At 37.1% G+C, this 25,743-nt stretch overlaps 1 protein-coding gene across 6 annotated transcripts in view; it reads right to left on the bottom strand.

Annotated features, from left to right (window-relative positions):
• The window catches only part of BCAS4 (breast carcinoma amplified sequence 4), a 73,782-nt gene extending 61,683 nt beyond the window's left edge, over nucleotides 1–12,099 (bottom strand). For all 6 annotated transcript variants that reach the window (XM_039345277.1, XM_039345273.1, XM_039345275.1 and 3 more), the window contains exons 1-2: nucleotides 11,744–12,099; nucleotides 612–683 (exon numbers count right to left, since the gene is read on the bottom strand). In XM_039345277.1, the coding sequence (XP_039201211.1) occupies nucleotides 612–683; nucleotides 11,744–11,968 (297 nt within the window). In that variant the 5' untranslated portion in view covers nucleotides 11,969–12,099. The remainder of the gene's footprint in view (nucleotides 1–611; nucleotides 684–11,743) is intronic.
• Between the last annotated feature and the right edge of the window lie 13,644 nt (nucleotides 12,100–25,743).

Here is a 25,743-nt window from a genome sequence, read left to right as displayed (position 1 = left end):
GATCAGTGGGCCTCTTGAGAATTTGTTTTTTTGATCCTAAAGTAAAAAGTCCACAATCACTTTCCAAGATGACCTTTGGACAGCTATCAACTTCATGGCATTAGCTTTTCTTCTCCACTAAAAAATAGAGGGGAAATCTTGGGTTGAGTGTGCAAATTTTTCTCTCTAGAACTAATACGGGGAATCTTTCATATAGTATTCAAACAGCCACAAGGAGACATCTGTGAGCAAAGCTCCTTATTGTGTCTATGCATGCAGGTAAGAATGGTGCACATAAAATTTACAAGCAAAGATAGTTGTCTAGACCTGCAAGTATTTGTGCACCATGGTGCCACCTTGTGGCTTAACCATCACTGTTCTCAGTAATAAAAACCATTTCAGAGAAGGTTGTTATCAAGATGGCTGCCTCAGGAAGAATGTGAGCATGTGTATGTGTGTGCGCACGCTGAAGTGTGAGAGAGAGAAGAGAGAAAGTCCTGTAGCTCCCTCTTCCCACACAGCTCACTGCAGCTGAGCTGCTGTTTCTAAATCACTCTCAAGATGGCCTCCAGAGGAGATAACATAAAGAGGAAGTATTTATATTCTCCAAGGTCTTCAAAAGCTGAACATACCATATCAGTCATACCACAGAATTCATCCAGCCTTATTAACATCTCTTCTATACATCCTTCTACTTCTTTCATCTGAAAATAAAGAGATAATTTAATGTTATTGCCCCTGCAAAATAAGAGAACCCTCTGAACATCCTAATGTTCAATGACTTGACTTACTTAACATTAAATGCTGACAGTTGAAAATATTTTTTTCTACTTCTCATTAGATTATATGCACCAATATACAAAATGCATTTTTTTTAAAAAGGCCATGCTTGCCAAACTTAATTCTCCATGTTTTCTCTTGAAGACAAGCATGAAAAATTTTCTTGTTTGGATCCTTTCCAATATCATAGCAACCTACTATCCTTGCAGAAAGCATTTTGTTGGTGAAAGCCCATTTAAGCTCCACATCTAAAAATCTGTTTGAAACAAGTTCCCCAATTTACAATGTTTATTAGAATTTGAATAAGTGGTCCTTGAGAGAATCTGCAATAAATACATGTTTAAATTTTTAACAATTGTCCTTTTTCTCATACCATTTCAAAGAAACATGTAACACAATCTACAGTAAAACCACATAATTTTCCAATTACTTCATGTTTTAGAAAGGAAAGTGACAGAAAAAGCTAACTGCTGCAAATTTCAAACTTCTTCTTTCCTTCGGCCTAGCAGAAATTTGGGATGTTTGTAGAACAGCAACATTTTTTTAAATCTGATGGTGAGAATTCTGCTTGAGATATAATAGAATCTATTATCTTATGATGATCTTCTGCAATCTGGTGCCTTTCAGTTTTGGATCTGGTTGAGAAAGATTATTCAAAATTATTGTTGAAGCATGATTAAAAGATGAAAATACTAAGTTTCTGAAGTGAATTAAAATAGATACTCCTAGTATAACTGGGTACTCCATTAAAAGTTGTCTTTTTTAAAACAATGCCTTTAAAAACAGTTTGTGTACTTTAAGCTTAACACCATGTGTAGTATCATCCATTATGGCTTATGTGCAAGTCAGATCACTATCATTCATCCAACAAACCATGTTTTAGAAAATCTTGGTTAGAATTATGTGTGAAACAATCATGACATTCCTGATTTCTCTGCCATCACCACTATTTGTTCTAAAAACGTTTTCTTCCCCTACTTTATTACTTCAGGTAATCCTTGAATTATGACTGGAAGCAAGCCTGGCATTGCGGTCATAAGAAGTACCAGTCATTAAGTGGGTCATCCTCTGACTGACCTGATTTTATGACTTTTTTTTTTCAGCAATCATTAAGGGAATTTGCTGTCATTAACCGAATGCCAAGGGCATCAAGTGAACCCATTATCTACAGAAGACGTTGTCAGAAACTGGAAATACATGCCAACTTGTGGCAAAAAAAATCATATATCATGGTTATGCGACAGTGGGACATTGCAAACAGCCATAGATATGGGCTGGTTACCAAGCACCCCCAAAAAACAATGTGATTTCGAGGTGGCTGCGGGGTGGTGGGGTGGCTGTCAGAACTTCAAATTTTGTTTTTTGATCCATCATAACTTCAAACAGTCACTAAGCCGCCATAAGGTAAGTCAAGGACTACCTCTATTATACCATTTCTACTCTATTAAAAGTTATGATTCCAAAATTAAACATTATTTTTGCTTTCTTCTGTATTTCAGTTCATATCCATTTTTACATATACCAGTATATATATAAATTTCTGTAAAGTTCAACACCACCTTTAAAAGATTTAAATAATCCTCCATTATCAGAGTTATATTTAACTTTTTAGGTCACAGACTATCACTTGAAGTCGTCTCTTCTAATATTTCAAGGAACAGGCCTTACATAAACATTACATCATATTCTCCTTATTTCCTCTGGTGGCCTTTCCACAAACAGGCAGGATGTTAAGGATCACTTTACATATGACAATTGTTCACCCACACCCATTGCCTTTTGATAGCCCTGCAATCACCAAGCTATTATATTGTGCATATACTGCATACAATTTAGAAAATGAACATGATAACAAACAGCATAAATACACCTTAAGTTCTTGTCAATAACATCTTTGCAAAAGTCTGTGACATTTAAATAAACTCCTTTTAGAATTTAAATTATGAGCCTGTGAAATATTGAGACAAATCTATGATATAGCTCAATATCTATTATTAGACAAGAATTGTCTTTTGATACTTCTGTATTGGTTCAAAACACAAACAAGGACATACATAAAAATGGGAGCAGAGTATTTTCAACAATTCATCTTGTTTATTTGAAAAACAAATTTAAATTGATACTCCCACTGAGATTTCAGATAGACAGTGGGTTAAATTTACAGAATATATTACATATATTTATTTGAGCATTATCTCTACTAATCTTTGAAGAAACACAACCGTAGACCTTCTGAATGGCAGGGTTGGAGAAAACGGATTGAAAGATTACTTCTTCAGGCAGGCCCTTAAATTCTGCAGTGTTTTTCTAAAATCAGGCAGAAGCAGAAATTAAATTATGTTTCCAGGTACCCCCAATATGGTGCTATAATATCTGGCAATGCCATTCTGATAGATAAGATCACTCTAAAATATGTTCAGAAATGTTATGAATTAAGTGTTCCTAAGTCAGATTTCATTTTTGATTCCATGGGATTTCAATCATCATTTTCTTCTGTTAAAATGAAAATAATTATTGCCATGCCACTGTGCGAAACTGATTTACACCAAACAACAAAAATTAAAGGCAGAAATTACTGTTCATTCTTAATGACACCATCAAGTAAATGATCCATATTATGTAATTTCTGTCATTTGTAAATGATGTACCATTTGGAATTCAAAACTGACATGGTATCACCTGTCCTCCTTGTCTCCAGTGTGACATGAATTCAGATAGTTACTGTGGCAGGCACAAATTTATTCAAATTACAGTTTTATTGATTATATTTATCAATATAGTTTGTTATGTTGATAAACAACTGGAAGGAAAAAAGCTCATTTTTTTCAAGAAGGAATTAAGAACAGAAGAGTTCCATATCCTTTCAAGAGATTATTATTCTCACTCAGATACTATTTAACCACATCCAATGCTCCAACACTGGAAGTTTTTAAGAAGAGACTGGACAGACATTTGTCCGAAATGGTATAGGGTTTCCTGTCTGAGCAGGGGGTTGGACTAGATGACCTCCAAGGTCGCTTCCAACTTTATTATTATTATTATTATTAGTAGTAGTAGTAGTAGTAATAGTATCACCAGAGGTTTTCAAAAACAGACTGGACAGTCATTTGACTGGGATAATATAAAGTCTCCTGCCTTGAGCAGGGGTTGGACTGGAAGACCTCTGAGGTCCCTTCCAGCCCTATGATTCTATGTTTTATATTTGATATTCTAACTAAGAAGATCACTAAAAATCTCATTTACTTTGCTATTTGTGTTAATATAGTAGAACTTCACTCTAAAAATCTACAAAAATTTCATTGTTACTTATATTCACAATATTTCCTAAAAATATTCTTTCTCTGACTTAAATATTGTTAATTTTTGCACAATTGACATATTTTTAATAATTTATCTTGTTTTTGTTCTTTAACAAAAAATTTTCCAGTACAGACTTCTTCTATACACATTTCTTCAGAGTAATTTTTGACTGCTTATTACTATTTGTATACCACTTTCAATAATATACTGTACCTTCTTTTCATATACAGGTTTTCTGCTTATTTTTGCTGAAAAACAAACACTGATATTATGAAGTCTGGCAGAAGCAGAACACATAAATTATCCAAAACTCATAGCAAAATTATTTTGTACCCCTAATTGAAATAATCATTTTGAGCTCACTCATCATCAGTAAAATAAACAGGAAATAAACTTTGTGCCTAAAGCTTTATGTTCACTTTTCTTTCACTTGGTTAAGCAATACTGCATCTGGTAAGCCTTGACTGGAAACCACCAGGAATTCCCAAGATTGTAGATCAGAAGTGAAGGTGAGAAGTGATAACAATCTTGAACAACCAACAAGTCATTACCAGAAAACAAGCCCAATAAATCTCATACACATAATTTGCAATACTATTTGTATTTAAAAGTAGCCTCACAAACATGTTCATTTAACCCAATTACTAGGAAAGAATCCTATGTAAAGATGGTTTACTTCAGCATAAATGTGGCCAAGTTCATGTAGTTAATTATAGAATATCTAAACCAATCTCAGCTAATTAAGCTTGTGACATCTTGTATTTTGCTTTGAATGGGGTATGAGTGCTAACAGACATGTTCAAAATAATTATGCTAGTTTGTTTTTATTAGCTGTGGCATGGAAGTTTAGTAGCCATTATTCCACAATCATAAACAAGCATGATAAATGTAAAGAGTATCAGTCATCACGCAGCAGTAATAGCATGGACTCTTAACAAAACTATACCTGACATTTTCTTCCCTTGGGCTAATCAGAGCACATAAAACACTATTGATGCTATTATGAAAACAAAGTATGAGAAAACTGACACTCTAATCTAGGTATTTATCTTGCTCTTAACAGTCTTGAGGGAGATAATTTCGTGAATCTAAACATGCACACATACACATTTAAACATCTGAATAAGTCTCTTCATGAGGAGTCAGTTGAAATTCACTGAATTTATTCTGGAAAAAATATTATTTATTAAGTACCAAATAATAAGTCTCCTCTTTAAATCAAGTCACAGGGACAAAATGGAGATAGAGGCAGAGTGTACAATAACCTCATTCAGTTACTCTGCTCAGTTCAGCCTTCCCACCCCAAGTCAAACTGTTCACATCTACTATGGTTGTGTCAGACTGAAGACTTTGATTTAACTAGCAGCATGCAACTTCTACTCTAAGGACTGCTTTGGGCTTTGTGAAGTATGACAACCATCACACTTCCCAAAATGGATGGGCCATGACCAGGGGAGCCAAATTGAGGCTTTGGGTTTTTTTTTTTTTTAAGATTAAGGTTCCTGCAAATAAGGTACCTATTTACCATTTAAAATTAATATATTTATTAGATTATTTTTATCCCACCTTTATTATTTTATAAATAACTTAGGCTGGTGAACATACCTAATACTCTCTCCTCCTATTTTCTCTAGAATAACAACCTGTGAGATGGGTTGAGCTGAGAGAGAATGACTGGCCCAAAGTCACCCAGCCAACTTTCATGCCTAAAGTGGGACTATAATTCTCAATCTCCTTAAACAAATGATTCTGCCATCAATCATTTACCTGAATCTACATTTCATAGTAATTCAAACTGTTGTGATTAGAATGTTGGAGAGCAAGAATTTATTTGCCCAGACCTCACTTGGCAACACAGGGGAAAACTATATTTAAAATATCAACAATGTCAGAATTCAGGTATTAAATGTTTAACAGTATAACTTCTCTCTATTCTTCCTCATGTCATTTGTTTTGGATAACCCTCATATATATTATGCATAGAGACATATAACAACTCTTATGGAAAAAGTACTGTTTTCATTTCATTAATGTGTGTCTATTATTTTTCCTCACAAACTTTTCTTTTTATTAACACTATTACTTTAAACACTATATAAGGGCCTTTTAAAATGCAATTCAATCTGAGTTAAATTCAATTAAATATTATATACATTTGATTTTGATTATTTGCCATCAAGTCAGTGTCAGCTGTTAGTGAAGACAGTTTTCTCCATGGTAATCTGTGCCTAACCTGCTTTTTTCAGGTGTTCCAACTGTGCGCTCACTAATAGCTGACACCGACTTGATGGAAAATAATCAAAGTCAAATGTATATAATATTTAATTGAATTTAACTCAGATTGAATTGCATTTTAAAAGACCTTTATATACCGGTAGTATTGCTATGCAACTGAGTTCATCGGTTTTGCTACTGGTTGTCCTCTTCTCTTCCCTTCCAATTATATAAATTATAATGTGTGTGTGTGTGTGTGTGTGTGTGTGTGTATTATAACATACTTCTAGATTTCAAGAAATGTGGTAAATCTTTGTTTATAAGAATTGCAAATTGTAGCAAATTACAAAACTATTACTTTACAATTTTTAAAACTGGAAAATTCACATATATTTGCTTATATTTGTTCTATACACGCACGTGTGCGCACACACACACACACACACATGCACTCACAAAATTATTTACCAAATTACTCTCAATAATCAAATTTCAGCACTGTGCATCTGATTCATACAAATCTTAACAATCTATTCAACCCTCCCGATGAGAGATCTGCCAAAGTTGCACTCATTCTGTTGGTGTTTGTCTCTTTGCAATGTTTACAAAATATTTCTTGATTTATTCAACAGTAACCTTAATATAGCCAGCCAGTTTGGTATAGTGGTGAAGGCACCAGGCTAGAAACCAGGAGACAGTTCTAATGTCACAAAGCCAACCAGATGACATTGAGCCAGTCATTCTCTCTCAGCCCTAGAAAGAAAGGAAATGGCAAGTTGCCACAAAGAAGGAGTCAAGCTATTCTCTTTTTTTTTTAATTGAAAATTTTTAAAATTTTACAAAAAAAAAGTTCCCTTTCCCCCAATCCTCCCAACCCACCTCAACCCTCCCCCAACCTTCCCAGAGCTGAATACAGGCTTAATTAAAATTTAAAAGAAAAATTTTTAAACACAAATGAACCATATACAAATTTGGTTACAATAATTAAACAAATCATAAAATACTTTAACACCAATACTTAAAAAACAGAAAGAGAAAAAGAAAAGAAACCAGAAGAAGAAGAAAAAAGAAAAAAGAAAGAAATTAAAAAAAGAAAAAAAATATCTAAAAAATATCTTAAACTTTAAATATAAATTATTCAAAAGCTAAGTAATATTTTTTATATCATACTTGTTTTGTATAAAATTTATCCATCTTTTCCATACCAAAAGGTACTTCTCTTGCGATTGATCTTTCAAAAAAGCCGAAATCTTTGCCATTTCCGCTAAATAGGAAACTTTAAGAAACCATTCTTGCAAAGTAGGCAAAGATTCCTTCTTCCAGCATTGCCCTACTAGCAACCTAGCCGCTGTAATTAGATTTAACATTAATATAGTTTCTTTACTGTCACAGTCGGAAACAATACCCAACAAAAACAATTGTGGAGTAAATTTTATCCTTCTTTTAAAAATTCTTTGAATATTCCACCATATCTTAATCCAAAAAGCTTTTATATTTTTACATAACCACCAAATATGATAATAAGTAGCATCCAAGCAACCACATCTCCAACATTTAGGCTGCAAGTTTGAATACATACGAGACATTTTTTGTGGATCAAGGTGCCATCTGTAAAACATTTTATAAAAGTTTTCCCGTAAGTTTTGGGCTTGTGTAAATTTAACATTCCTCACCCAAATAATCTCCCAAGTATCTAATGGAACCGATTCATTAAAGTTTTGTGCCCATTTAACCATACAATCTTTAACTAGTTCTGCTTCTGAATCCAGTTCCACTAACACCCCATAAATTCTTTTGATATGGGTTCGTCTTTGATCTTTTATTTGTTTTAACAAATTCTCATCCTCTCTAAGCAAACCCACCTTACAATCTATCTTCCACCTTTCCAATAATTGTCTATACTGAAACCATGAAAAAATAATATTTTCTTGTGTTAAATCTTCCATGGATTTTAAATGCCAATTTTTACCATCCCATCTAAGTAATTGTATATAAGAAATGCTATCCATCTTAACTCCTCTCCTTATCCCTTCTATTGCATGCCATGGAATAGCCGAGTCAAGCCATTCTCCAAAGCACCTGAGAGTAGGACGAGAAGCAATGGATGGAAACTAACCAAGGAGAGAAGCAACTAGAACTAACTAACTCTATTTTTATTTTATTTCTTGTATTAAAAAAGAAAAAATGTTATGATTGATCCATTAGTGGGAGAAAGTGGTAAAAAGGTGACAAGCAACAGGGAGAAAGCAGAACTACTTAAATTTCTTTTGCATTCATCTTTACACAAAGGGAAAAAACAGTCCAACCTATCAAAAATAGTACTGTAAAAGCAGATTAGAAACACATGTTAAGATAGGCAAGATGTGTTGATACCATTTTATAATGCCTTGGTAAGGCCACACTTGGAGTGCTGCATCCAGTTTTGGTCACCACAATGTAAAAAAGATGTTGAGACTCTAGAAAGAGTACAGAGAAGAGCAAAAAAGATGATTAGGGGACTGGAGGCTAAAACATATAAAGAACGGTTGCTGGAATCGGGTATGCCTAGTTTAATGAGAAGGACTAGGGGTGACATGATAGTATTGTTCCAATATCTCAGGGGTTGCCACAAAGAAGAGGGAGTCAAGCTATTTTCCAAAGCACCTGAAGGCAGGACAAGAAGCAACGGGTGGAAACTAATCAAGGAAAGAAGCAACCTAGAACGAAGAAGAAATTTCCTGATAGTTAGAACAATTAATCTGTGGAACAATTTGCCTTCAGAAGTTGTGAATGCTCCAACACTGGAAGTTTTTAAGAAGAGACTGGACAGACCTTTGTCTGAAATGGTATTAAGGTTTCCTGCCTAAACAGGGATTGGACTAGAACACAGGTCGGCAACCTGCGGCTCCGGAGCCGCATGCGGCTCTTTGAGCCTTCCCCTGTGGCTCCCTGCCTCCTCTGCCTTTGCAGAGAGAGACAGAGACAGAGAGAGGCAATTGCGCTTCCCTGCTTCTCTCTCTCTCTCTCTCTCTCTCTCTCTCTCTCTCTCTCTCTGTGTGTGTGTGTGTGTGTGTAAAAGAGAGTGCACGCACAGTGTTCTCGGAGGAGCTGAAAAGCTTACTGGGCGGAGCTCCTCCCTTTGCTGCGTTTCTGCAGGAAGCAGGAGAGAGCTAGCTAGCCCAGCTAGGCTGACTCAGGAATTCTGGGAGTTGAAGTCCATGAGTCATAAAAGAGACGAGGTTGCTTATCCCTGAGCTTGTTGGACAACAGTTTGAAGCTTGCCAGGTGAGCAGCAGATAGGAGGGGGGGAGAAAGTGAGAGAGAGAAAGAGAGAGAGAGAGAGGGAGGGAGGGAGGGAGGGAGAGAGAGAGAGAGAGAGAGAGGGAGGGAGGGAGAGAGAGAGGAAAGAGAGAGAGAGAAAGAAAGAGAGTAGGGAAAGAGGAGTGGCAGACCAAGGGCAGATAGAGAGGGAGGGAGGGAGAGAGACACACAGAGAGAGAGACCCTTTTGACATCTAAAATGAAGATAACACTGCATATATCCTTTTTTTACCTGTGTGTGTATGTAATTTTATTCTCTTAAAGCATTCTCTTGGTGATCATTGTTTTAATAGTATGGATATTCCCAATAGTCATATTTTTACTTTTATTTTTAATGTGTGTGTGTGTGTGTGTGTGTGTGTGTATACACACACACACACACACAGATATATATATATATATATATATATATATATATATATATATATATCTGTGTGTGTGTGTGTGTGTACATACATACATACACACACATACACACACACACCTATAATAAAGGTAAAAAAGGATATATGCAGTGTTATCTTCATTTTAGATATCAAAAGGGTTTTGCGGCTCCCGGTGTTTTGTTTTTGGTGGGAAACGGGTCCAAGTGGTTCTTTGAGTGTTTTGGGTTGCCTACCCCTGGACTAGAAGATCTCCATGGTCCCTTCCAACTATTCCATTCCATTCCATTCCTATTTCTATTAAGTCACTTTCAAAAATGTTGCCAAGAAAACTGCATTTATTACTCCAGGCAGTCAACACTTACTCTAAGACAGTAACATAAAAAAAGCTGTGCTTTGTTCAAAAAAGATCACTTCCAATATACTGCAATGCAACTATGTGCCCTGAAAATTCTTAACTAGGCTGAAAGGCTTGAAAACATTTTTATTTGTGTGTGTGAGGTAAGAATTATAATTCAAGTACAGTACTTTATTAATGGGCCTGCTCATTACTTTGAGTATTAAGTTGTTAAATCAATTATTCTCTTACATGGCACTCTTCTAATTTTTTTTTAAAAATGTATAAAACAAGATGCTAACAATGCAAAATTTGCAATTCACATTATCCAGAAATTCAGCCAACTGAAAATACTTTTGGATGCTAATAGTACAATAATCACAGCTCAAATATTCCAAAAATCAGCCAATTAAAAATAAATTAACATAAACTGAACAGCCTTTAAAAAAAAAGCTTGAAATTTTTTTTTTAATTCTTTATCTAAAACTGGGCAGAATTTGAACTCTATAAAAAAGGTGCAACATGGAAAAATGGCCTATTCCTTGTGTCAATTGTGGTTAACAGCCAAATGAACCCATACAGACACAAATGATGCTCAATAATTTAACTCTTTAGATACTAATATCAATGTTTTAAATGGGTTTGAATATTAAGCGCAATATAGATATAGCCTAGCCTCCAGGGAATGGGTCAATTCCATCTTAAAATTACATTTCCCAATTAAATATTTACAGACCAACCAGTGGCCTCACAATACTGATGAGACCTTTGCCCTTGTCTTCCCTTGGTGACTTTCTCCATTTTATTTAAATATTGAACTGTAGCAGAAATAGAAGAGAAACTGACTCCAAAGACTGCAAACAGCTTAAGAAAAAAAAAGTGTGCAAGCAATTCCAGCTAAATGATTCCCAAGGATATGGTGGATCAAACACTAGTGAAAGATGCAGGAAGACCAACAGGTTATATTCTCACCCCACAATTAATCACTTTAAAAAACTGGATCATTTAAATTGTTATACAGGGATGCCATAATTGCACTGCGGAATAACTGCTTCCAAAGGTTAGGTGATCCCTTAACAAAATAAAGAAAAAGCAAAAGGCACACTCATAAGGAGGCAAACCCTCAGACCAGCACGGATCTAAATGCTAGCACTCAGCTGCCTCCATACGACCCATTAACCCATGTTAGTCAAGGAACTCAATATTGTAGATTTGAACCATCTACGGCACCAAGAATTAGGCACACGGGCTAAGTTCGGACAATATGCTAAACTAAAACGCGGTAGGCTTATCTGGGGGTTCGGTGGATCGTGGGAATACAGGCGCCCTTCCCAAGCATCTCCTTCCCTTCCCGAGCATCACCCCGAGGTGCATAAAGCCCTAGGATGCCTAGAGGGACCCCTTTACAACGCTTCGTTCCACTAGGCGACCCCAGCAGCCTCACACCGTACCTCCTTCCCGGCCTCAAGGGACAGACAGTAAGCGAGCGGCCGAGCTCCGCCGGCCTCCCTCTCCTCCACTGCCGCCTTCCTCCGCGGTTCTCCGTCCTCGGCGGCGTCTGCGATCAGTTCCGCCGCCCGGCCGTCGACTGTGGGGAAGGTGGAGAAGGAGGAGGCGGGCGGCTCATGGAAGCCGCGGGAGGCTGCAGCTCCCCCTTCGGCGGCCGCCTGGCTCATGGCAGCCGCGCGCCTTCTTTAGGACCGTAGCCTGGGCACAGCCGGCAGCCGCCTGGCGCCTCTCCCGCTCTTGCTGGCGCAGCTTTGCAGTGGCGGCGGCCGGCTTTGAAGCGGCTCCTCAGGGCGCCTGGCTTTCCACGGACAGAGTCGGGGCTCCCCCTAGCGAGCAGGGACCAGGATTGCGATTTTGGGAACTATGGGTCCGCACAGATTGTCCAGGGGGGGGGGTTACTCGGCTGAATTTTCACCCGAGCCGCCTTTGAGTAAATAATAGTGTCAGCTTTCTTTTTTTTTTCAAATCCTTTTTCTTTCTCCTGTTGCTGAATGGTTTTGCTTTAATAATTTTGACTATTCTCTTAAAATTTGAATTGCTTTGGGCTATTCTTTTTTATATATATATATAAATATTTTTATTGAGTTTTATAAAGGTAATAAAGGGATAGGGTCAAAAAGGGTAAGACAAAGGGAAACATACAAAAAGGTTAGACCAGGGGAAAGGGATAACACAAAAGTGGGATTAATCCCACAAAATAACCGCTTCAGCAAGTCTACCAGTCGGGATTTACATATTGAATCTTAATAATTACTCTTATTATTAAACAACTTTCCATAAAATCATGTAAATAACAAATTAGTCAATAAATCTAATTCATTTCACTACTTAACAATGCTAGGTATTAATTAATTATAATCACTTTAAAATAATAATATATTACATATTAATTATAGTTTACCATATTGTTTAAGATCACAAATATACAAAGAGGAAGAAAAAGAAATAACAAGTTCATACAAATAATCATGGAATATAAATACAAATTATCAATTATCTCTTTAAATTTCATAACCTTTTCTCATTCTAGCATGTTTCTAACCAATAATAAAATTTCCCCCATGTTTTAAAATAAATTGTGTCTTCTTTCTCTTTCATTTCTAAAGTCAATCTATCCATTTCTGCACATTCAAGTATTTTTGTTATTATAGTCTGGTCAGATGGTAAATTTTCATTTTTCCAAAATTGGGCAAATATTATTCTTGTGGCTGTCAACACATGCAATATTAAAAACTCATTCTCTTTTCCATAATTCAAACCTAATATTCCTAACAAACAAAGTTCTGGTTTAAGTTCTATCTGTATTTTAATCATCTTTTCTAGCCACATATGGATCTTAAACCAAAACTTTTTAGCATTAGGACATATCCACCAGAGATGGTAATAAGTGCCTGGTTGTTGTTTACATTTCCAGCACATATTTGATACATTTTTAAACATTTTCTCTAACTGGTGTCATGTGCCATCTATAAAACATTTTATATAAGTTTTCCTTATATGCAGCTGCTTTAGTAAATTTAATATTTAGGTCCCATAGTTTTTGCCAATCTTCTAAATCCCACACTATCATTGTTTCTTTCACTTGTTCTTCTTCCATCTTCCAGTTTAGCAGGAATTTATAAAGTTTCTTAATCAGATTTTCATCTGTTTTCAAAAGTATTTTATCTAGTGGTGTCTGTTCTTTGTAGAATCCCATTACTTTTACATCTTTTTCATTTCTTGTTTGAATTTGCAAGTATGACCACCATGTTAAATCAATGCAAGTTTGCTGAAGTTCTTGCCTATCTTTAAGTTTTCCTTCTTTATCTAAAATGTCTTTATAGGCCACAAGTTTATCATAGTTAATTAAATTCGGATACGCAAATGCTTCCATTGTGGAAAGCCACTCAGGTATTTTCATATAAATTTTCTTTTTAACTATCTCCCGCTCTGAAAGTAATACATTCCTTATGGCATGGGTTTGGAAGTATTTATGTACTTTATTTTTCTCGTACCAAAGGAAAGCATGCCAACCCAGTTGCAAATCATGTCCCTCTAAGTAAAGAAGTCGTTTATTTCTCAGTGTGATCCATTCTTTAAGCCACAACAAAATAGTGGCTTGGTAATAAAGTCTCCAGTCTGGGAGCCCAAAGCCCCCTCTGTCTTTTGATTCTTGTAGCAGTTTAATTTTGATTCTTACTTTTTTCCCTTGCCATATAAATCTCATTATTGTTGCATTTAAGTCATCAAAAAATTTCTGGCTTAGTTTAACAGGAACCGTCTGAAATAAAAATAACAATTTAGGTAAGATATTCATCTTAATAGTCGCTATCCTTCCTAATAATGATAATTGAAAATTTTTCCCCTTCTCCAAATCCATTTTTATTTGATTCAATAATCTTCCATAGTTATCTTCTTTTATTGTTATACATTTTGATGTTAAATAAATACCTAAGTATTTAACTTTTTTAACCATCTGGAGATTTGTTTTTTCCACAAATTGAGCTTTCTGTTTTTCTGTTAAATTTCTTGTAAGTACTTTAGTCTTTTTCCTATTTATTTTCAACCCAGCCACTTCTCCAAATTCCTCTATTTTCTGAATAATTTAGTGGCTGTTCGTTTTGGGCTATTCTAATGGGAAAGACTTCGAAGAAGTTTTAAAACTTTTCAACACTTTTTGCCATAAAACTGAAGTAAATGCTAGAAACCAGCAAAAAAAAAAAAACCCATTAAAAATTGTAGTGACATGATTGCAGGACACTGCAAACACCCATAAAGATGAGCCGGTTGCCAAATGCCCACAGTGTGATTACCTGAGTGTAGTGTGTGTATGTGTGTGTGTGTGTGTGTGTGTGTTTCTCATAATTGCAAAAGTGGGTTGTAACTAGATTTTTTTTGGGGGGGGGTTCATGGTAACTTTGAAATGGTCATTAAGCAACCAATTGTAAGTTGAGGACTACCTATATGACCAAACTATAAGCATTCAATAAAAAGGTTGGCCTCCATCTCCATAATTTTAATTTAAATAGGGTTATTTAAATAAATGAAATCAGAAAGTAATCCTGGAAATGGCCTTTTTTGTTTCTTGCACTTACTGTACATCCCCACATCATCACTGTCAATTAATGCCTAGACAAAGTTCTTAAAGTTATCATAAATTAACCCCTATGTTTCCTCTTTAATAAGACCCTGGTATTTTTTCCACTTCTTCATTTGAATCAAATGTTCTCTAGTTGTTTTAATCATTCAGTCATGTCTCATTCTTGGTGACTTTATAGGCTTTGTAGTCTTCTGATTTTGGCTTTAATGATGTATCTGCTTTTATATGATTCAGCATCTCTATGTTTTAGATTCAGCATCTCTGGCTGTCTATGGTTTATACAATAATTTATGCCAGCACCACAGTTCAAAGGCGTCAATTCTTCTTTGATCAGCTATCCTTAGTGTCCAACTCTCACACCTGTACATCATTATACAGATGACTATTTCTCTAACTAGCCTGCTTTTTGTATTTACATCAATATCTCTACTTTTCCAGATCTTATTCATGTTAACCACTGCAGTGTGACCTAAGAAAAATTAATCAGTGGAACAACCTGCCACCAGAAATGATGTTTCTGGAAGTTTTTAAGAAGAGACTGGCCAACCATTTGTCTCCAAGGCGCCTGAAGGTAGGGCGAGAAGCAACGGATGGAAACTGATGAAGGAGAGAAGCAACCTAGAACTAAGGAGAAACTTCCTGACAGTTAGAACAATTAACAATGGACCAGCCTGCCTCCAGAAGCGGTGAATGCTCCAACACTGAAAGTTTTTAAGAAGAGACTGGACAGCCATTTGTCTGAAATGGTATAGGGTTCCTGCCTGAGCAGGGGGTTGGACTCGATGACCTCCAAGGTCCCTTCCAACTTTATTATTATTATTATTATTGTTGTTGTTGTTGTTATTATTATTATTATTATTATATCCTGCATTTGATTTCAGGAGTAGAACTGCCATCGTGAACAATTTTTTTATCCAAGGAAGATAAATTCTCAAACTAACTCAATTTCATCCTTGTTGATTATAAACATCTCATGTCCATCTGCAGCCATTGTCGTTATCTTTGTTTTCTTGATGTTAAGACTCAATCCTATTTCATTTTTCCAGGTCTTCCTTATTTTCAGCCAATAGTGTTATATCACCTGCATAACTCAAATGGTAGAGAAACATGCTCATTTGCAATGCCAACAGTCTTTACTTGTGATAGCTGAAGCAAAACAATGAGAATTACACAATTATTTGTGCCCAACAAGTTATTGGACATACTCTCTCCTGTATCTTTACAACTACAAGTACCATACATATTTTATTCAAGCAATTACTCTTTCCATCACTAGATGGCAACTCTGCCACCATTTTTATGACAAGGAAAATTGTTCTAGCATCAGATTTATCCAATGCAGACTGTTTAATACTTTACAAACAAGTGCAGTATTATTAAATGCAATTTAAATGCATGGTTTTTCTAAAGAAAAGAAAAAAGAAAAAAAAATGGTCTCAATCATTTTTTCTTTTTTTACTGAAGGAATACAAAATTAATTACTAGTTGTTGGCCATTCACAGGTGTCTGCTTAAGATGCAGTCATGGGCTTGAAAATACAAAATTTATTTGCAGCTGCTCTATATGGAATATGGAAACCACATAAGTCATAGGGCAACAATGTTCATTAGCCCTAAGTTCACATGGTTGGCTAGAAAGACTTTTTAATGCAGGGGATGTAACTGCTGTCTAGATTTAGATAGAAACTAATCTAGAACTAAAGAGAAATTTCCTAACAGTGAGAACAATCAACCAGTGCAATGGTTTGCTTTCAGAAGTTGTGGGTGCCTCATCACTGGAGGCTTTTAATAAGAAACTGGTCAGCCATTTGTCTGAAATGGTATAGGGTCTCCTGCTTATGCAGTGGGTTGGACTCCAAGGCCCCTTCCAACTCCTTTATTCTGTTCTGTTCAGTTTCTGTTTCCAGCATCAGTTCGGGAATGTCATATTTCTTCCTTCAAGCAAAGGGAGGATGGGAAACATCGAAGAATAATTCTGTCTTAAAATGTTACATTTTTAAACCATTTCCTGCGGGTTTTTGGGGTGGTAGCCATTTTCTTCTTTTACAGCCAAACATTTACTCTTATAGAACACATAACATAGTATAATAGAATTGGAAGGGACCTTGGAGGTCTTTTAGTTCAATCCCTTGTTCTGTAGCAGTGATGGTGAACCTTTTAGAGACCGAGTGCCCAAAGTTCAACCCAAAACCCACTTATGTATTGCCGGGTGCCTGGTGGGCATGGCCCACTGGGTGGGCGTGGTTACAGTGGTTATGGCAGATGGGTGGGCATGGCCAGCCTGATGTGCTTGTGGGGAGGGATGCCTGTGGGGGCCAGGCAGGGTTGGGGGAGATCCAGGGGTCTCTGGTGGGTGGGGCGGTGGGCAAGAGGCTGGTTCTGTGGGGTGGGGTGAGGTGAGGCAAGGCGAGGTAGGGTGGGGGTGCCATGTCGCAGGGCAAGGAGAGGCAGGGGCCGGGGTGGCTGCTACCTGACACCATTGGCCCCCGTACACAGAGGCCAGCAAGTGCATGGGTGCTGGGATGCATCTGGCCATGTGGGACCTCAGCAAGTTAGCAGGCGGCTGGTTGAAGAACACAGTTGCCATCTCCAGGGCATGGCGTGCGTGCCCACAGAGAGGGCTCAGAGTGCCGCCTCTGGCACGCATGCCATAGGTTCGCCACCACTGTTCTATAGCATTTCGGATAAATGGATGCCCAATTCCGTTTTGAAAGCTTCCAATGATGGAGCACCCACAACTTCTGAAGGCAAGCTGTTTGAATGGTTATTCCATTTAGAATAAGTAAAATGTGAAAGTAAAACCTTTATTTTGTCATGGTCCTTCGTTTGGCACCGCTGAGTTGTGTCTATTTTCTAGTGATTGTATTTCCACTATCTCACCTGTCATTAGTGTTAGTTCATCATAGTCTTCCATCCAAGTATCAACCAGGTCTACACCAACTTCGCTTCTGAGCCCAAACAATATATTCTGTCATCATCATTGCCACATTCTTTCCCATTATCCTTCCCACACACACATACCTTGCAATGTTTCTAGGTTTAAGGAATGGTGATTTAAGAAGACACCCAGACTACTAAAATTAAGTCTGTTTAGAAAATTTAGGGGGAAGATTGGTGAAAGTGACACTTCTGATGGTTCCTAGTTTCCATTTTCACTAATCACTTGCAAATAAATTCCTTCTTTTTTCCTACTAGTAGGCATATCATTTGTTTTGCTAATGGAAAGAATCTATCTAATTTGTCAGAGAATAAAATAAAGGTTAACTCTCATTTCAAAGCCCTTTAAAACCATCACCAGCTGGACAGGACAGCAGAATAATATTGTTATTCTCTCTTTTTTCCTACACATCTTTTTTCATTCACTGAATACAAAAATGAAAAAAAAGTTTCTATATAAATGCAATGGTGTTCAATAAATCTGAAATATTTCTTTGTTGAAAACAATATATTATAAGGAAGGAATACAAACTTTATTTAATGGAGGTTAAAATACATAATTATTTCTGGTAATCTGTAATGGACGTTCTGTGACAAAAGATGCTGTTTCATGGATTTGTTTAGAGATAAAAGGGGATATTTCATGAAGATATCATTGGTTATAAATTAAGAGGGGCTGAAGAGTTACAAAAAAATGTTTAAACTTGTGATAAAGGTCTCCTTTGCACCTTTTTTTACTCTTCTTTCAGTTTGCATTAGATGTGCCTACTACAATTAAAATCCTTAATAAAATTATAAATATAATGATGCACTCTATTTTTATTTTATTTCTTGTATTAAACAAGAAAAAAGTTATGATTGATCCATTAATGGGAGAAAGTGGCAAGAAGGTGACAGGCAACAGGGAGAAAGCAGAACTACTTAACTTTCTTTTGCATCCATCTTTACACAAAGGGAAAAAACAGTCCAACCTATCAAAAACAGTACTATAAAAACAGATTAGAAACACAAGTTAAGATAGGCAAGATGTGTTGATACCACTTTACAATGCCTTGGTAAGGCCACACTTGGAATGCTGCATCCAGTTTTGGTCACCACAATGTAAAAAAGATGTTGAGACACTAGAAAGAGTACAGAGAAGAGCAACAAAGATGATTAGGGGACTGGAGGCTAAAACATATAAAGAACGGTTGCTGAAATCGGGTATGTCTAGTTTAATGAGGAGAAGGACTAAGGGTGACATGATAACAGTGTTCCAATATCTCAGGGGTTGCCACAAAGAAGAAGGTGTCAAGCTATTCTCCAAAGCACCTGAAGGCAGGACAGGAAGCAATGGATGGAAACTAATGAAGGAGAAAAGCAACCTAGAACCAAGAAGAAATTTCCTGACAGAACAAGTAATCTGTGGAACAATTTGCCTTCAGAAGTTGTGAATGCTCCAACCTGGAGGTTTTTAAGAAGAGACTGGACAGCCACTTATCTGAAATTGTATAGGGTTTCCTGTCTGAGCAGGCGGTTGGACTAGAAGACCTCCCATGTCCTTTCCAATATTATTATTATGGATCATCGCACAGTCAGCCAGATGTTCAGACTGGATTTGGCATTTCGTCTACCTATCGAGTCCTTACCCAGGACCTGGGATAGGCAGATGTGGATGTTTGATGGTATTACAGATATCGTCGCAGGATGGAAGCAGTTCCTAGTAAGGCCGCCTTTTGCAATTGACTAATAGCGAATTTGTCAATGCCAATGGTGTTCAAGTGGTGCTCCAGTTGTTTTGGGATTGCACCCAAGGAGCCTATTACTATTGGTACTACCCTTGCTTGCTTTTGCCACAGTCTTTCTATTTCTATTTGTAGGTCTTTGTATTTTGTTATCTTCTCCAGTTCTTTCTCTTCTATTCTGCTGTCTCCAGGCACTGCCACGTCCACTATCAAGACTTTTTTGTCTTTCTTATCGACAATTGTTAAGTCTGGGGTGTTATGTTGCAGGTGCTTGTCTGTTTGAATTCTGAAGTCCCAGAGCAGTTTAATTTTATCATTTTCTATGACTTTCTCTATTTTATGATCCCACCAGTTTTTGCTTACAGGCAAATGATATTTTTTGCAGATCTTCCAATGCACCATTGTTGCTACTTTGTCATGCCGCTGCTTGTAATCAGTTTGTGCAATCTTCTTGCAACAGCTTACCAAGTGGTCCACTGTTTCTTCAGCTTCTTTGCATAGGCGGCACTTACTGTCTGTTGCTGTCTTCTCAATTTTGACTTTGTATGCATTTGTCCTTAAGGCTTGGTCTTGTGCAGCCAGAATTAGTCCCTCGGTCTCTTTCTTCAATTTTCCTGCTCTTAGCCATTGCCAGGTCTTGTTATTATCTGCTTTCCCAGCTATTTTTTTAATGTATTGGCCATGTAGTGCTTTGTCTTCCCATGCCTCTATTCTGTTCTTGATTTGGTCTTTCTTGTAGGCCAGTTTGGTCTCTCCAGTAGTCAGTAAGCCTTCCTGATATACTAATTTTAGTGCATCTTCATCATTGTTCTTCAGATATTCTTCCAAAGCCATTTTTTCTTCTTCAACCATCTGATGTACTTGTAGCATTCCACGACCACCTATTTGCCTTGGTAGATAAAGTCTGTCAATGTCACTGTGTGGATGAAGGGCATGATTCATTGTCATTATTTTTCTGGTCTTCCTATCCATTGCTTTTAGTTCTGCTTGAGTCCAGTCCACTATTTCAGCTGTGTACCTAATGACTGGAATTGCCCAGGTGTTGATTATTATTATTTTTTTATTATTATTGATCATCGCACAGTCAGCCAGATGTTCAGACTGGATTTGGCATTTTGTCTACATATCGAGTCCTTACCCAGGACCTGGGATAGGCAGATGTGGATGTTTGATGGTATTACAGATATCGTCGCAGGATGGAAGCAGTTCCTAATAAGGCCGCCTTTTGCAATTGACTAATAGCGAATTTGTCAATGCCAATGGTGTTCAAGTGGTGCTCCAGTTGTTTTGGGATTGCACCCAAGGAGCCTATGACTATTGGTACTACCCTTGCTTGCTTTTGCCACAGTCTTTCTATTTCTATTTGTAGGTCTTTGTATTTTGTTATCTTTTCCAGTTCTTTCTCTTCTATTCTGCTATCTCCAGGCACTGCCACGTCCACTATCCAGACTTTTTTGTCTTTCTTATCGACAATTGTTAAGTCTGGGGTGTTATGTTGCAGGTGCTTGTCTGTTTGAATTCTGAAGTCCCAGAGCAGTTTATTTTATCATTTTCTATGACTTTCTCTATTTTATGATCCCACCAGTTTTTGCTTACAGGCAAATGATATTTTTTGCAGATCTTCCAATGCACCATTGTTGCTACTTTGTCATGCCGCTGCTTGTAGTCAGTTTGTGCAATCTTCTTGCAACAGCTTACCAGATGGTCCACTGTTTTTCAGCTTCTTTGCATAGGCGGCACTTACTGTCTGTTGCTGTCTTCTCAATTTTGACTTTGTATGCATTTGTCCTTAAGGCTTGGTCTTGTGCAGCCAGAATTAGTCCCTCGGTCTCTTTCTTCAATTTTCCTGCTCTTAGCCATTGCCAGGTTTTATTATTATCTGCTTTCCCAGCTATTTTTTTCATGTATTGGCCATGTAGTGCTTTGTCTTCCCATGCCTCTATTCTGTTCTTCATTTGGTCTTTCTTGTAGGCCAGTTTGGTCTCTCCAGTAGTCAGTAAGCCTTCCTGATATACTAATTTCAGTGCATCTTCATCATTGTTCTTCAGATATTCTTCCAAAGCCATTTTTTCTTCTTCAACCATCTGATGTACTTGTAGCATTCCACGCCCACCTATTTGCCTTGGTAGATAAAGTCTGTCAATGTCACTGCGTGGATGAAGGGCATGATTCATTGTCATTATTTTTCTGGTCTTCCTATCCATTGCTTTTAGTTCTGCTTGAGTCCAGTCCACTATTCCAGCTGTGTACCTAATGACTGGGATTGCCCAGGTGTTGATTGCCTTTATGGTATTTCCTCCATTGAGTTTGGACTTTAAGATCTTCTTCACTCTCTTGATGTATTCACCTCTAATCTTTTTCTTGACTTCAGTGTGCTTGATGTTGTCAGCTTGAAGGATACCCAAGTATTTGTAGTACTCTTCCTCATCCAGACTCTTAATGTTATTTTCGTGGGGCATCTTGATTCCCTCAGTTTTCATTATTTTTCCTTGTTTGATAGTAAGTGTGGCACATTTGTCCAAGCCAAACTCCATTACAATATCTTGGATATATATACGGACAGTGTTGAGCAGCGATTCTATTTCAGATGATGTTTTTCCATACAGCTTCAGATCATATTATTATTATTATTATTATTATTATTATTATTATTACTATTATAGCAAAAACAGAGAAAGAGAAAAAGAATGCATACACATACAATACATATATAAATGATTATAAAAGAGAAAAGCATTTTTTTAAAACAAGAGGCAAAACAAATTGATAGATAAAAAGATGGTTAAAAAGGGGCTTTCTGGAGCTCCCCTCTCTTTCCTCCTCCCTTCCTTAAGCAATTCTTGTTATTTTTTTGGCATGTTTCTTGAATTCAAATCTGTCATGTTGGCATATACGATTAGATCTTTCTTACTATAATTCTATTATTCTGAAGGAAATATGTATGTTATTCAGTAACATTGCATGTACTGGAAATTAGAAACCGGTGTTAATTGTAAAGGAATGTGATTTCTGCTTGCATTTTTATTCTGTATCCTTGTAACTCCTGCTCCTATTTCACATTGTCGAGTTTTCAGTTTGACAATTTCCTCCTCTTTTTGCTCATCTCCACCTTGTACCCTCCCTTTTCAATGCCTGAAGAATTTTCAGTGTAAATACAATGAAAAGGAGAGTTCAGATTGCAGAAAATGGCTTGGGTACAAAAAGACAGCTCAAGAATTGAGGCATGGTGCAGTGTAGGTAAAAGCCAGCCTATAAAAAAATAAGCGGTGAGTGCAAGGTACACACCCATGGTTACACAAGAGATACCTGCAAGTATTTGTCCAACAGAACCTGTTCTAGACTTTAATCACAGAACACATAAACACAAAGGAGTTTCTATATGGTTTTAGGCATCCAAGGTAACAGTATTGGTGGAGCTTTAGTTATACAATTGTTTTGACCCAGTTATACTAGGCAGTCTGGAGTAGCCTCAGTGCTGTGCCTTTAGTCAAAGCTCTGAAAACTTTCTTATTCAAAGATCAAATGCGTGCATCAACCCACAAAAGAGTGATCTGAGTAATAAACCTAGGGAGATACTCCAAAAAAGAGGGGAAAAAAACAAACCAAAAATCAGTGCTAGAGAGGGAAAGTTTACATTTGAATGTATTTCATTTATATCTGAATGGAATTACAAATGAATTTAATTTTGAGTGCTTCTTCCTCATCTGAAATGTATCATATCCCCACAACTCAGATCTTCTTCGTGCCCCTCCAGTGCTATCTTATATACCATGCAAAATCTGGAAAGAGATTTGATTTGCAATTTCCTCTTGTCAAGCTTTTCAAAGGGGTTCAATATGTTCTTTATGCCACAAAGTACACCGGTAATGGTGAATGGGGGGGGGGGCTTGACCTGTCAAAAATTCAGAAAATACCTAACTTGATTCTGTTGGCCTGTCAAACACATACACGCACACACACACACACACATTTCCTACAAAAGGGGAACATTTATTTATCTCCCTCTTCTGGGCCATCCTGAAGAATGGCACTTAGTGGCATCCAGTCTGGTCCTCTGGTAGAGCCCTGGCCAACTTCAGCCCTAGGGCCACTGCATATGCCCAATGGCATGATTACCCCCATGACCCAGCACTCCCCAGGATCTGCTGCATGCCACTTACCTTCTTTTTCCTCAGGCCCGTGGCCTGTGGGTCGCCCTGAGGTTGTTGTGGGTCGCACAAGGCCTTCATTCTTGAAGTGACTTCGGAGAATGCTCTTCTGCAGACTCTGAAATCCTCACAAAAGCAGGCCCCATTCTCATGCAATTTTCAAAGGCTCTGGCGGCTGCATGTGGGCGCAGTCCTGTTGCATAACTTTCAAAGGATCCAGAAGCCTCATGGAAGCACACCCCATTCTCACGCAGCCTCCAAAAATTGCACAAGGAAATGGTATATTTTCGAGAATAGTTGTTTTTTGGTGTTGAATACTGGTGTGTTACTCAAAACACTGTGGCATGTCATTTTTAACATGTATGTCATTGGTTTGCCCTCACTAACTTACACTGACATTAGTCAGGCTGTCAATGCTTATCTGTATTTTTGTTTTAAACAAATGATATTTCTCATTAAAAAAGGAGAAAAGAATGGCATGTTGGCATGCTGAAATACAAAACGCCTTATTTTTATTTACAGTATCTCTGGACTTCAGAAGAACGTCATAGTTAGATATTTTGGCAGTGGTCACAGTCAGCATGTCATCTATTCCTTCTTTATGGTGTCAGATACCATGATCTATACTGGACACTGTCAAGTTAATATTCAGCAGTAGCAGGAAAGAAAAATTGCTGATAAAGCTGCCAAACCTTCATCCTACTGAAGGACCTTAGAGCATCTTGTCCCCAAAACCCATTTGATCTCAGCTTTCTCCAATCTCATATACTTTTGTGCTCCTACTTTTAGAATACAACTTCAGCAACCTTTTTATAAACGATTTCATTCCATATTCATGAATAGAATTTAAATTTAAGATTGTGTGGACTAATTGGATTTGTGGATCACAGCCATGGACTTACTAGGCAATCATTTCTCATTTGTAAGAATGGCATCTTGCATCTGCACACAGACCAAAGCCTTTTGTACTTATAAATTGATAAATGGAGCCTAAATGAATTATATTTCACCATGTTGACAGTACAACTATTCTACACCTACTCTGTGACTTAAGTAAGATCTTTCTAATTATAGTTATAATTATATTACAAAGGAGTATACTGTTTATGCAAAATTGGGCCTAAACTGTTATTTTCAACACTATTTCTAGTATTTCAATTTTCCATTCCACTCTACATCAGTTGAAATTAACTTGTTTTAACTCATCTTAATCTTAACAATAATAATCTTAATTATGTTGGAGACAAGTGTCAGTAATTTAAATAACGGAAGTGCATTTTTCAGCTGACATACTTCATTATTTAAATAACGGGATTGCTGGGGTTAGAGCTATATGGTGCTTTGGAATATCCACTCTCCTAATGATACTTGGAAACATGCACTAGTATAGGACTTGCAAAACTTTAAAGCAGCTGCAATTTTTCCTGGGATTGTGCTGGAGAATGAATCTGAAGTGTTTCAGTGGACCTACTAAATATGGCAGAACAGCTCAAAAAGAATTTCAAAGGAAAGTTAAGTCTTCAGGAATCTTAATCTTAGGGGGTCATTGGTGCTCTGTGAGCTTGGTGGTTTTCCTGTAGATGTTTCATTACCAAACAAACAACAGCCCACTCAAGGAACCACCAAGACCACCCTCACAAATAGCGATAGGGCAAACCGCTACTGTAGTATATAAACTGAGAGCAAACCCACTTCTTTTAGCACTGATAATGTCACCTAGTTTGGCAATGAAATATCTGCAAGAAAACCACCAAGCTCTACAGAGCATCAAGAACCCCACAGTTCAACCTTGAGCTACAGACAATCTCTTCCATTCTTGGGGGTTCAAGTTGTGTGGCGGTGCGTTCTCTGTCATTGCACAATCCTCTCTAGCCTTGTGGAATTTCAGAGCTTGCTCCTAGAGACCTCCCCCTTTAAAAAGCAAGAATCTTGTCAAATAAATATACCTTCAAGGATCAGGAAGTGATGCTTCAAAGATCTACAGCCTACATAACAAACCATTCTTTCAAGCTTCAAATTAGCAATAGTCATAATTTTTATTACCAAGTTTTTAAA

Source organism: Crotalus tigris, unplaced genomic scaffold (genome assembly GCF_016545835.1).
Source record: "Crotalus tigris isolate CLP2741 ecotype Arizona unplaced genomic scaffold, ASM1654583v1 scf7180000017947.1575755, whole genome shotgun sequence".
Lineage (NCBI taxonomy): Eukaryota > Metazoa > Chordata > Lepidosauria > Squamata > Viperidae > Crotalus > Crotalus tigris.
The sequence above is the reverse complement of the archived record's forward strand: the minus strand, read 5'-3'. Positions and strand labels throughout refer to the sequence as shown.